This window comes from Globicephala melas, chromosome 13 (assembly GCF_963455315.2).
Source record: "Globicephala melas chromosome 13, mGloMel1.2, whole genome shotgun sequence".
Classification (NCBI taxonomy): Eukaryota; Metazoa; Chordata; class Mammalia; order Artiodactyla; family Delphinidae; genus Globicephala; species Globicephala melas.
In genome coordinates, this window is record NC_083326.1 from 64,789,457 (window position 1) to 64,804,074 (window position 14,618).

Here is a 14,618-nt window from a genome sequence, read left to right on the forward strand (position 1 = left end):
ATTTAATATAAAAAGAACAGGAGTATGTTTAAATACCCACAAACACTTAAGGAAATCATTAGACTATTTTTTACTTTGAAAAATAAGTCCTAGACCTGACCAATAAATATTTTTAAAGAACCAACTGGTTCTTTATGTGGCAGGCACCAGGCTAACCAGGTAACGGGGAGTAACAGGTCTACACGAGGGCTTCCCTGGTGGCGCAGTGGTTGAGAGTCCGCCTGCCGATGCAGGGGATGCGGGTTCGTGCCCCGGTCCGGGAGGATCCCGCGTGCCGTGGAGCGGCTGGGCCCATGAGCCGTGGCCGCTGGGCCTGCGCATCCGGAGCCTGTGCTCCACGACAGGAGAGGCCACAACAGTGAGATGCCCGTGTACAGCAAAAAGAAAAAAAAAAAAAAATTGAGATGTAGAAACAAACTGCTGCTAATGAAGGAAGAAAGAATGGTAGGACTGGAATGAATGGATCTAGGCATCAACCATCAGAGGCTGCTAACAACATGGAACGGGACACGGCCAGAAACAATGGGCCTCCTGACAGACAGACAACTATTACCTAGGAAGGAATTGGCGGGGGTAAGAGGAAGGAACCTGAGTCTGTCCCATCAAGGCTCTAAATTCAATGACATTTATAGTAAACAGAGAGAATAAAAGAATAAAATCAAGGACATCATAGGAATGTGACATCAAAATCCAGATCACGGGACTTCCCTGATGGCACAGTGGTTAAGAATCTGCCTACCAATGCAGGGGACACTGATTCGATCCCTGGTCCAGGAAGATCTCACATGCCGCAGAGCAACTAAGCCCGTGTGCCACAACTACTGAAGCCCACACGCCAAGAGCCCGTGCTCTGCAATGAAGAATGGCCCACGCTCGCTGCAATTAGAGAAAGCCCGCTTGCAGCAGCAAAGACCCAACCCAGTCAAAAATAAATAAATAATTTAAAAAAAAAATCCAGATCACAGGAGGCAGTTTCATAGTGGTCCAGTGGTTAGGGCTCAGCGATTTCACTGCCAGGGCCTGGGTTCAATCCCTGGTCGGGGAATTAAGATCCCGCAAGCCACACAGCACGACCCAAGGGTGGGGGGACATCAAGATCATGGGAAACTCTACAGATCAAACAACCAGTTTCCACAAAAATTAAATTGCAAGAACAAAGTGGGATGAACTCATAGATTTAAAATGAAGATTTAAGAGACACTTCACCAATTACTATATATGGACCTTAAGTGAATCCTGGTAAATCCTGATCCAAACAAATAAGTAAATATATGTATGTAATATTTATAAGACAGAAATTTAAATATTTACTGAATAATTTATGATTTGAGAAATGGTTATTAATTATTTTAAGGACCGATAATGGTATTATGAATATATTTTTAAAAGAATCCTTGTCTTTCAAAGATAATTAAATATTTGTGGATGACATCTGGAATTTGCTTCAAAATAGGGGAAGGTGGGTGTCAAGGAGCTAAGAGTGGCCATCAGGTGATAAGGGTGATGAGTACACAGAGATGAAATACCAGATACTTTTGTGCATGTTTGAAATTTTCTACGATTAGATGGAATTCCCTAAATACCTGTGCACTCACCTACTCAAACACAAAGGCAGTGTAACCCTCACACCGAGTGCGCGCCTACCTGTGCTACTCTTGGGTCTGTTCTCCATGGTGCTCATGGCAGGGGCGGATGCTGACGGTGCTGCGGAAGGGCAGGTGCTTTTCTTCCCTTTGACACCATTAGTCACAGTCACCCCTCCAGCCATCCCAGCTAAAAGGTCATCACTGCTCTTGGTCTAGAAGCAACAGAAGATAAAAACAAATTGATTAGATGAAGCAAGATTAAATAACATTTTGACACTAAACAAAGCCCTTGACTTTCACGCTGAGTTCAAGAATTCTACAAGGACTTTCTGACAGTTACCAAGCAGCACATCACTCTGTGCTACAGAAACAGAACTTCTTCACTGCTTCATAAATGATCACTTCTTTTTTTAATTAATTTTATTAAATCTTCACCCTAGTATATACTTTTTTTTTCTTTTATAAAGCCATTTTAAATTTTATTTTATTTAGTTATTTATTTTGGCCACACCGTGCACAGCATGCAGAATCTTAGTTCCCCACCCAGTGATCAAACCTGCGCCCCCTGCATTGGAAGCACAGAGTCTGAACCACTGGACCTCCAGGGAAGTCACACACACACACACTTCTTTTTAAAATATGAAAATCATAATGTACTCAGAGATGTTATGGAAGCCCACTGTGTGCCCCCACGTGCCAGATTCAGTGAGGGGTGGGAGAAAGTGCAGACATCCTCCTTGCTACCGCTCATCTAGGATGTGACTCTAGGATAGCAACATCACATGTGCTATCTCAGGAAAGGTCTGTAAGGCCACAGGAAACGCCACCTTGCAGTTTCTAGAGAGAAGCAGTACTGAGGGTCAGGAGGAATCTTCACTGCTCTGAAGTGATGCAACGATGGAGCCAATGTCTAAAAGAAGTTATTCTGAAATTTATTTTTCTTACCTCTATTTTTTTTTGTAGTCTAATTTAAGCCAAAATTGAAAGGAGGGTTGTTGTTTTTTAAAGCCTAAGTAATATACAAATAAAAAATTAGAAATTTTACGGTTAGAGTGAGGGTTAAATGATCATACTACTCGAGAAAGACCATTTGTAATATTTATTTATGTTTTATGAAGATGATTAAAAAAATGTGAGCTTTTTAAAAAGAAAACAAGCACTCTGGAGAACTGGATTGGGTATAAAATTGTTACTTAAGAAAAACAGTGAAGAAATCTGATTTTACTTCTCCTAGAAATGAGAGAGAACAAAGAGGAGTTAAAGGTCTGTGGGGGGAAAAAAAAACCCTGCTTTTAAATAAAATAACCAAAAGTTTCGCCCACTAAGGTGAAGGCACAAGTTAACCAGCCAACTTATGCTGTTTCCCATTGAGATAATCACCCTCGGATAATCACAATGAATTCATTTCTACAAATTAAAATGGTTCAAAAACAACTCATCTCTAAATCTGAAGCCTCTCCCAGTTCTAAATGTCAGTGACTGGATATGGAGTAGTACCATTAGGTAGGTCAATCTGTCTCACTAAAAAAGAGGCAGAAAGAAGATTAATGTTTTAAATGAATTGTCAGAATTAAGCTTTGGTAATTTAGGGTTGTCATATTATGAAAAATCTAGATCACACAATAAGGAAGGGGGATATTGCATTAATCATTAAGGATTGTTCATATTATTTTTATTTTTTTTTTTTTTTGCGGTACACAGGCCTCTCACTGTTGTGGCCTCTCCTGTTGCGGAGCACAGGCTCCAGACGCGCAGGCTCAGCGGCCATGGCTCACGGGACCAGCCACTCCGCAGCATGTGGGATCTTCCTGGACCGGGGCACGAACCCGCGTCCCCTGCATCGGCAGGCGGACTCTCAACCACTGTGCCACCAGGGAAGCCCTGTTCATATTCTTTAAGACTAGTATTTCTTAATGAAACTGGTTATCAAGTATGATGCAAAAAAATAATTGTAAATCAAGTTACACCCCCTTCCTGTCTTTGTACCTCGTCTACTAAGCAGTAAATAAACTTAGCATATTCTTACATTTTCAAATTATTTTTTATATTGTTAATAAAAGTTAAAATTATCTTTGAACTAATTTTCCTTCCTCCATAAGTTAGATATTCTTTCCTTCCATAATAATTACATCTGAAGACCACCCTACATACTCCTGTAAAAAGTGGCTGAATTGTCACAGTTCTCTGTTTACAATTTGCCTTTGGGTAATAGCAAAGTTAAACATACACCAGAGCACCAAATCAAAATCTATGCAGTTATCACAATAACTAGAATAATACAATATTGTCACGTTAATTAACCAAACTGTATATATAGGCACTTGATTTATGACCAAAGAAGCAGTACAGAAAAAATGGAGTTTTCAATAAATGGTGCTAGGTCAACTGTATATTCACAAAGGAAAAAAGATGAATGAGCCCTATTTCACACCATATCAAAAATAAATTCCAAGGCTTTCTATCATTCAAAATCCTGAATGATAAAACAAAAAATTGAAAAATTTGACTACATAAAAATCTTAAGAGAAAATTTAAATTTTTGCATGGCCAAAAAAAATAAGCAAAGTTTAAAAATAAAATCCACACATGAGAAACTAGGTAAGTATACTTGCAATATCTCACAGATAAAGGGCTAATATCCCTAATACACAAAGAACTCTTAAAAATTAAGGGGAAAGAGACCAAAAAACACAAAGAATAGTGAGCAAAATGAACAATCACATACAATCAACTCACACAAATGTACGAAAGAAGGTGATTAGTCAGACTAACTCATATTAGAAATACAAAGTAAACAACATTGAGATACCACTTCTCACCTCAGACTGGCACAAAAGGAAAAAGTATGACACACTCCTTTGGGAAGGATGTGAGGAAACAGGCACTCTCATAAGTTGCTGGCGAGAATGCAACTTGATTGACAGAGCCTTATGGAAGGAGTCTGGTGACATCTAACAAAGCTACATACGCCTTTACCTCCTGCCCAGCAATCCCACTTCTAGGAATTTAAACCTGAAGACACACTTCCAATAAGACAAAAATACATATGCATAAAGTTACTCATTGCAGCATTGTTTTTAGTTGCAAAATACTGGAAACACCTTAAACGCCTGTACATAGGTTAGTAGCTGAATAAACTATATATATCCATACAATGAAATGTTAAACAGAATGAGAAAGACTGCTAAAAAGTGGTGTGAAGAGATTTCTAGAATACGTTAAGTGGAAAAAAGCCAAGTGCAAAAGTATATCTAATTATGTCAACTTTTGTGTAAGAAAGCAGAAATACAAAATAAACATCTGCTCATTTATGCAAAAAGAAACACAGAAAAACTAAATTAGACTGCTTAGCTCTAAGCAGTGGGTGGAGACAGAGTAAGGAGTATGGGGGGCACTTCTCTGACCACATCTCATACAGTTGTGACGCGTGGAACCACGGGAGTGCTTCACGTGTTCACAATGAATAATTAAACAAGGGTGGGGGACCCTAAAGTGGAACACAATGGGAACAAGTGGACACAACTCCATTTCAAATGAATCATACAACCACATGGGGTTGGAATGGGGGCAATCAAGTATCTTTTGAACACACTATTTTGACCATAAACCCTCAAACCCTCAAGCTAAATACAAAGAAGTATAAATTCTGAATTCCAGCTGGTAGAATTGTTTTTTGCAGTGGTAACAGTGAGTAAATCTGTATTTTCTGTATATTCTAGGATTGAGAAAATAAATCTATTATAGATAACCAATGCCACTGTCAGAGGAAGGGATTACAATTATGGAAAGTGCAAAGGCTACAAGCAACCTTGTGTAGTAACTGGAACTGGAAGTATCAGTGTGAACTCTGAGGTTTTAATGTGTATGGAGAGAAGTAGATACAGAAATTGGTACTGATATGCATGTACACACGTGTGCGCGCTCCTACCTCTGTATGATGAAAGGGCTTATAAACAATATGTGCAAAAGCCATGAGCACACCTAGCTTCCAGATGGTTTAAATTCTACCCCTCACTGAAAGATCAAGGCCTCCTTGAAGACAAGGCTGATTCTAGGGCTGGGGCTGGAAAAGCAGGAAATTTACTGTGCCAGAAATTAAGAAATTGCTCAGAGAGAGGCTTCCCAGGTGGCGCAGTGGTTAAGAATCCGCCTGCTAATGCAGGGGACACGGGTTTGAGCCCTGGCCCGGGAAGATCCCACATGCCGCAGAACTAAGCCCAGGCGCCACAGCTACTGAGCCTGCGCTCTAGAGCCTGCTTGCTGCAACTACTGAGCCCGCATGCCTGGAGCCCATGCTCTGCAACAAGAGAAGCCACCACAGTGAGAAGCCTGCGCACCGCAATGGAGAAGCCCCTGCTCGCTGCAACTAGAGAAAGCTTGCGTGCAGCAACGAAGACCCAACACGGCCAAAAATAAATTAAAAGAAAAGAAATTGCTCAGAGAATACGAGGAACATGTCAGAAGGACACAAGACCCTGCTTGAAGGGACTCCCACCGGCCAAACTGGGGACAATCTGAGCATCAAAATAAATGATGCTAACAGTTTACAGCCCACTTAAGAAGAATCCATGAATCCACACTAATATAAATGAATACACAAATGGGAGAAAAGTAAAAACTCTTCCTTATAGTAGAATGCTGACTAATAAATGTAGAAAGAATGATGGAATTATAAAATTACCACTTGGCAAAAATCATAGTAATAATCATAGTAATAATTGATTCTGGAAAGAATTACTAAAAATTGCTAAAACTAACGTGAAAGTTTGATGAGAGAAGAATATTTACAGTGTCAAAGTATTTTCGACAAGATACTTATTTTTACAAAAGGCAACATAGTAACCTGATAGTGGAGGAACCTAGCAGACACCACCTTCACCAAGTTATCATCACCAGGAACACTGACACCACACACCACGTGCCTCTGGAAATGCTGCACCTAGGACGCCCAGCTTCTGTGGGACTCCTGCGGGACCCTGCAGCCCCAGCCTATGGAAACACTGACAAACCCAAATGTGGAGGACAGTCAGCCAAACAAACGGAACTGCACGCTTTAGTAAATGTCAAGGTCCTAAAAGACAAAGACTGAGGAACTATTCCAAATTTAAGGAGAATGAAGAACAGCTATATGCAATTCACAACCCCGGACTGAATCCTGGACCAGAAAAAAATTTTTCTTCCTTTTTTGCTAAAGTGGACATTAGCACAATTGGTGAAATTTAACTAAAGTCTACAGATCAGATACTAGCATTTTATCAATGTTCATTTCCAGATGTTATCATTGTACTATGGTTATAAGAGAATGGTCTTGTTTTTTAAGGAAATACACACTGAAATATTCAGCAATAAAGGAGGATTAGCTCTACAATTTACACTTAAACAGATCAAGAAAAAAATTATGTACTTCTGGGGGCTTCCCTGGTGGCTCAGTGGTTAAGAATCCGCCTGCCAATGCAGGGGACACAGGTTTGAGCCCTGGTCCAGGACAATCCCACATGCCATGGAGCAACTAAGCCCATGTTCCACAACTACTGAGCCTGTGCTCTAAGAGTCTGTGAGCCACAACTACTGAGCCCGTGTGCCACAACTACTGAAGCCCACACGCCTACAGCCCGAGCTCTACAACAAGAGAAGCCACCGCAATGGGAAGCCCGCGCACCACAACGAAGAGTAGCTCCCGCTCACCGCAACTAGAGAAAGCCTGTGCACAGCAACAAAGACCCAACGCAGCCAAATAATTAATTAATTAATTAAAACAAAAAGAAGTAGAAAGAGAAGGTACAGAGTAGGAGAATATATGTACAACACATATAAATGACAAAGGGTTCACATCTAGAATAGGTAAAGAATGATAAATCAGTACAAAGAAACACACTGCACCACCTCAGCCACTAGGACGGCTACTACCAAAAAACAGAAAAAACAAGTGCTTGCAAGGATTAGCAGAAGGGGAACCCTTGTGCACTCTTGGTGGGAATATAAAATGGTGCAGCTGCTGTGGAAAACAGTATGGTCGTTCTTCAAAAATTAAACATCAAACTACCATACAACCCCACAATTCCACTTCTGGGTATATACCCAAAAGAATTGAAAGCAGGGTCTCTAAGAGATATTTGTACACCCATGTTCACAGCTATTATTCTCAATAGCCAAAAGGTAGAAGCAACCCAAGTATCGCTGATGGAAGCATGGATAAACAAAGTGTGATCTATACATACAGTGGAGTATTATTCAGCCTTAAAAAGGAAGGAAATTCTGCAATATGCTACAACATAGATGACTCTGAAGACATTTTGCTACGGTAAATAGGCCAGTCACAAAAAGACAAATACTGTGTAATTCTACTCATATGAAGTACTCAGAGTAGTCAGACTCACAGAGACAGAGAGTGGAATGGTGGTTGCCAGGAACTGGGAGGAGGAGATGGGGAGTTAAGTGTTCAATGGAGACTAGGAAAATGAAAAAGTTTTGAAGATGGACGGTGGTGACAGTTACTCAGCAATGTGAAGGTACTTAATGCCACAAAACGGTACACTTAACAACGGTTAAGATGATAAATGTTATGTGTGTTTTACCACACACACACACAAAAGTTGAGGAAAAACAGACACCACAGTAAAAATATGGGCAAGTGATTTGAACAGGCACTTCACATAAGAGAATATCTAAATGTCCACTAAACACTTAAAAATAAGACATGAAAAGGTGCTTAATCTCATTGCTAACAACGCAAACGCAAATTAAACCCACTTTATAACACCTCTATGAATGGTTACAATGAAAAGAGTAATGTAAGTGCAGGTGAGGATGTGGGGCATCCCAGAGTTAACCCCTTTGGGAAATGACTGGCCATCTACCTATGAAAGGTGAATGCCATGCACCTTACAACCCAGCAATTTCACTCCTGGTTATGGAGTCAACAGAAATGGGTGCACCTGCGTATAAAAGACGTGTGTAGGATGTTCATAACAGTACTATGACTAATAGCCCCGAAGGAAACTCCAGATAGATGTCCATCAAGGGCAGAAGAGGTGTATGGCTTGTGGACATTCCACGGTTAGTAATCAGCAAGGAGGAGCTGCTTACACATGAATGTATATACAAAACAGACAGACTCACAGACATAGAAAACAAACTTATGGTTACCAAAGGGGAAGGTGGCGGGGGGGTGGATAAATTAGGAGTACAGGATTAACAGATACACACTACTATACATAAAATAAGATAAGCAACAAGGGTTTACTACAGCGCAGGGAACTATAATCAATATTTTTTAAGACCTATAATGGAAAATAATCTAAAAATATATATAATATAGCTGAATCACTTTGTTGTACACCTGAAACTAACACAATATTGTAAATCAATTATACTTCAATTAAGAAAAAAAAAAAAGGGAGGAGCTGCTGCTATAGGCAACAACAGAGATGAATATCATGACCTAAACAGAGTTAAGGAAACCAGACACACATGAAAAGAACTTCATGTTCAATTACATCTATATAAAGATCCAAAACAGGCAAAATGAATCTTGGGGGCTAGAAGTTAGGGTGGTAGTTACTTCCGGAGAGGAAGGAAAGGGCAGTGATGAAGGAGGCACAGAGGGGTCGGGGGGGAGGCCACTGAGGTGCAGGCAGGCTCTGCTTCCTGACCTGGCTGATGGCCCAGGGTACATTCACCCCTCACTAAGCCCAACACAGATGCTTTGTGAACTTCTCTGGGTGTATGTTCTACTTTATCAGAAAAGTAAAAACAAAACAAGAAACAACTCTGCACTTTCCAACTTGCCTTTTACATGAAGGTACTTGGCAGGCTCTGATATTTTTTCTGTTTTAATTTTTGTTACACAGTTCTATAAATACATGTGTATTCCCACATGTAAACATCCCCCATCAGCAACAGTCAAAAAAAATGAAATTGATGAAGGAATAGATTTTTCGCCTACTTTTTAATAACAGGTACAAAACACAATCATTTGGTAAAAACATACAGATACAAATAACGAAATAATACAACCAAAGAATACATGCTTCTCCAGGTAAGGTCCAAGTTTCACAGTCTGCATCTCCACCTCATATTTTAAGATTAGTTTAAAATTTCTACCTTCCAGGTTTCAGAGATGGATTACTCAGTCAAACTGTGAACTAACTTTTTTTTTTTTTTTGCGGTATGTGGGCCTCTCACTTTTGTGGCGTCTCCTGTTGCGGCGCACAGGCTCCGGACGCACAGGCTCAGCGGCCATGGCTCACGGGCCTAGCCGCTCCGTGGCATGTGGGATCTTCCTGGACCGGGGCACGAACCCACGTCCCCTGCATCAGCAGGTGGACTCTCAACCACTGCGCCACCAGGGAAGCCCCTGTGAACTAACTTCTACACTGAAAAGGTATGATCACAAATCATCATTGAGAATCATCAATTATTTAGATAAACCCTAACTTATTAACTCTCATCTATCAAGTTTTAGAAAAAAGTATCCCCAGGACAATGAAAAAGTGTACTACTTCTAAAGGATTAAGTGTGGACAGCCAAAAAGTGCAGGCATGTAGGAGACCACCTCTACCTGGAAATAACCCTCTCTGCTGGCTGTGACAAAGAAGAATGACCCACACAAAGGCCCAAGCCAGATGTTACAGCTACTCACAGAAATGGGACCAATTTCCTCCAAACATGCTGTGAACAGCCATAGTGCTTCTTTTCATGTTTACAGAAGCTCCATTCAGACTCAAAAAGGTCCTCCCCTACATCTCACTAGATCTAGCTACAAACAACATTTGAAATGAGAGGTAAAGAAACACATATCCTTGGGGATTCCCTGGAGGTCCAGTGGTTAGGACTCGGTGCTTTCAATGCCAGGGCTGGGTTCAATCCTTGGTTGCAGCCAAGAAAAGAAACACATATCCCTGCACCCTGCCGAGTGTAAGAAAAGTGTTGGTGTTATGTGAATCCTGCGCGGTGACAGACACGGTGTGGGTGTCCACGAGAGTGGATGTGTGGACACGGTGTCTCAATGATTAAAAGCCAAATGCTTCATTCTTCTGGCAATCATCAAGGCTCCATCAGTTACAGAATTCAAGTTGTGGGAAGTGACCATATGCTGGAGAAGCACACTGAAATATGGAAACTTATAAAAATAAAATAACACAAGTTTGTGGGTTCCCTAGGTCCTTTCGCTTTTTCCAATTTTTCTATCATTTTCACTATTTTCTTCTTTCCCTCTTACTCTAATTTCTATTCAATGACTTTTTCCCCCTCCTTTTTTAAGTAAAGCACTTGCTCCAGTTGAGGTAAAGTGTTCCCAAATAGTTTCACCTCTTCTATGACCCTCCCCACTCCACACACACACACACACACACACAAACACACACACACACAGAGAGAAATACTTAAATCAGCCAACTCACCAAAGCCAAAGCCATGGACAGCTGGCACAAAGCAGGGATACGGTTTTGCCTTACAATGAAGAAGTACTCACTGCTCAAGACTAGGCTGCCATCGACTCAGGATACATGCTTTGGAAGACCAGACATGCTGCTCAGGACACGCTCCGGAGTGAACCTCAGAGACACTGCCTGCCAGCGAGGAGGAGGCAACAAGGCAGGCAGTAGTGCACACCCCGTGCCAACGCTTCAGCCTGCTCCTCCAGCCCCATAAGTCACGGGTCGCCCAGGCACACAGGCACTCCACTCTGAAAACAGGCGAGCAACTGAGTGAACAGCTGGGGCAGAAAATACCAGTTTTCTTACACGAGAGAGAGGCAGCACTGCCACCAAGGAAATTGCTCAGCGTGCTGATTCAGACTAACGGAAGTAGGGTAAAGGTCTACTCCTGGTATCACCCTCCAGGCCGCAGGATGACACCCAGCTGCTCATCAGGGATGTAGCAAGGAGAAAATCTGGTGGCATCTCCAAGCCCACAGAGTAAGTCTGCATTCAGTTTCGACAACCCTGGAATAGAAAAACCAGCATTTCCTGCTAGATCTTTCAACACATATAAGGAAGTCCCTCATCAGCTGTTCCTGTGAGGTGCTTCTTAAAATAATTGTCACATCTGTAAAGCCTTTCCTGGACAAAAGGCTTCTGAACAGATCGCGTTTCAGGTACTTCTTGGTTCCCCCCTATCAGACGAGCAAAAACTCTCTCCAGGTCTTCTCCATAGAGTCAAAGTTTCTACCCCAAAACACCAAACCTCAAAACAAGCAAGCAAAGAACAAATAAGTGAATTCTGGACTGAGAAAGACCGGAAGAAGACCATGTGCATTTCTGTCCAGTGAATCTAAGACTTGACCAGCAGAAAAATGGCCCAGAGTCATCTCAACACAGACACTGAGAACACCCATGGGAAGCCTGCTACTGTCAATCAATCCTGAGCTGCAGGAAGTTTCCAGAGCTAACCAGGAAAAACTCTACTGCCAGTCCCTTACAAAGTCCTTGCTGTGAGCCAGGCCCTGCACCATCCTCTTTCCTACACCCTCACTTCCATCCTGACTGCAGCCCTAGGATGCAATGCCCAGCCTGGGCCTGTCTGCTCCCGAAGCCTGGGATCTAACGTACCACTACCCTTTACTAACAAAAACTAAACTAGCCTCTAAAGAAAGGAGTGTAACAAGAAAACTAGTTATGCTCTGACTAAATTAATATCACCCAATTTTGCCTGGGATTAACACTGGATCAGTTGTCAAAAAACAAGTAACAGTTTATGGTAACAGTGTAGGGGGATGGGTGGGAATAAAAACTCCTGTTCAGGGGTTTCAGGAATGTCATACTGGCCATCCTTTAAGACCTCATGCACATGCTCTTTTCATTAAGGCTTCTCGGGCAGAAACAATATTTTCCTACTTGAAACTGTTTACGCTACTCTCCTGCTCTCCCAGGGCATCTGACTTTTTCACTTGTATTTTAGTTGTTCGTGCCAGTGACTTGCCTCCATCCTTTCCTCCACAAGCTCCTTGAAGGCAGGCTCTCCCACACCAGCACAGCGATTTGCTCACAAGTAAGCCTGCTACTTGGTTTCATTCGTAAAGACCGACCAAACACCAATTAAGTCCACCACAATGTGAACTCTCTTTGAAGAGGGTGAATCCTAAATAACGTTTATGTGATAAATCAAACATCATATGAAGACTCACTCCTCCTACAATTCATCACATATTTAAACACAACCACGTAAATACCTTTGACAACGAAGCTGCTGTTCCAGGTTTTATGAGTTTGCCTCCTGCAGATGCTGAAGAGCTGTTTTCGGGTTTCGTTTTGTCTGCTGTTTGCGCTTTGCTTATCCCAGACACCTTAGGCACTGAGCCAACACTCCTGCTTGTTTTCTTCATTCTGGGCTGCCTCTTCGTAATGCATTTACAAGCAAATCTGTGGAGATAAATGGAGATAAATTATACTGAGAACAAAACTGTAAGAAAGCTCTCTAAAAATTTGTTTTTGAAGGATCTTACCATGAACTAAATAAAAATGTTTGAAAGCTAGATGTCGCTACAGAAAATAAAGGATGAAAAATTCTTAGACTTATTAATCAGAATGCATCCTGTTTTCAAGGCTTCCTTCTTGAACACTAACTTGAAATTATTTTCTACATTCTAGTTCTCTCAGTAAAAACAATAACACACAGTACATTTAGTGAAGCAATAATCATCCTGGCACTTGAGAATGAGCCACTTTGCAGGTCTCTAAGGTGATCACACTTTCCAAATTATCCAGCACAGTCCTAACTTCAAATATTTGTTGTGATATTTCCACATAAACCAGCAAAACAGCCCAGAAACTCCAACATTCAGGATCTAAATATATTTCCCAGTATATCTCTTTTATCAAGAGGAAGCATCAAAATGCCTTATAAGAATATAAGCCTCAATATTTGGTTCAGAAAGTAAGGGCACTCTTTTACAACCTTAAAACCATGACAGCAAACCTTTCGCCTAAGTGGAACAGACTCAATTTCAAGCTTAGAGGACCTGGAATAACACTGGCCACACACAGAACTACGGCCAGAAAAACCCTTCAACATACCTCTATCAGCTGAGCTAGAAAAGCAGTCTCTACCGTAGTATCATGTTTGGAAAGACACATTGGCCTGGTCTGGGTAAAGTAAATAATACGACTAACAAAAATGAAAGCCTACTGTGAACGTAAGGAAGTTTATGTACGATGACGCTGAGAAACTACAATGAGCACAAAAAAGAAGTTGGTCTATTTTAGGAAGATTTCTACACACTAATAAAAATAAAGAGAAACTTACAGAAAAGCCTTTTGGAAAAGAAAAGGCTCGTTCCAATAGCTTCAATGAACACTTCACCTAGACTGTATTCGAACGCTCCAGATTTATCTTGCCTGACGTAACACAAACTGTACCAACTGGTTTGGCGGCAGAACAGTGAGACAGGGCAAAGGGGGCTCCGCTCCACCCTCACCGTGATAAGGCCTCGGAGCAAAAAGAACACTGTTTTTGACACCAAGCAAAACACAGCGAGACCTCAGTCTCCTCTCCAGCCTTCTCCCAACTTCCTGGTTCTTCCTTCCAGAAAATGCTGTAATTGGTGACAATAAAATCACCCGTCTGCTTGCCCTGAAGCCTTCTGCTTTCTACTTCCCTGTCCCATTGGAGCACTCAGCCCAGAGTTGGCACTCCCTCTAGTTTAGCTCCACCAAGCTGCTCCTTATAGGTTCCCAGAGGACACTGAAAATGACCAAGACAGACACGAGCGGCTTCCCACAACACGTGCACCACAGTTATGCTAATCCCTGCCAACTGGCAACTTTGTGCTTTTCTACCTGTAAAATTAAGGAATTAGATTGGACCCATCACTAAGTTGATTTTGTAGAAAAATCAAGTTCCTAAGAACCTTTCCTTCAACGTCTCACTTTCCCTTTGTATTTATCTTTTTTCTAAGTCTCATATCTTGTAAATGGCTCCCCAAAGTTTCTTTCTTCTCTGCTCCAAATTCCACGCCTGCACTCCTTCCTACACTACTCAGACCCTCTCCCATTCTCTGCCTACTCCTCCAGCTGCTGTCAAATTAACTTTTTC

The 14,618-nt window shown here is 41.6% G+C and overlaps 1 protein-coding gene across 4 annotated transcripts in view; it reads right to left on the minus strand.

Annotated features, from left to right (window-relative positions):
- SPECC1L (sperm antigen with calponin homology and coiled-coil domains 1 like) overlaps nt 1–14,618 on the minus strand; it is a 122,644-nt gene that overhangs the window by 80,588 nt on the left and 27,438 nt on the right. For all 4 annotated transcript variants that reach the window (XM_070046938.1, XM_030836203.3, XM_030836204.2 and 1 more), the window contains 2 exons: nt 12,757–12,946; nt 1,645–1,798 (listed from right to left, as the gene is read on the minus strand). In XM_070046938.1, the coding sequence (XP_069903039.1) occupies nt 1,645–1,798; nt 12,757–12,909 (307 nt within the window). In that variant the 5' untranslated portion in view covers nt 12,910–12,946. The remainder of the gene's footprint in view (nt 1–1,644; nt 1,799–12,756; nt 12,947–14,618) is intronic.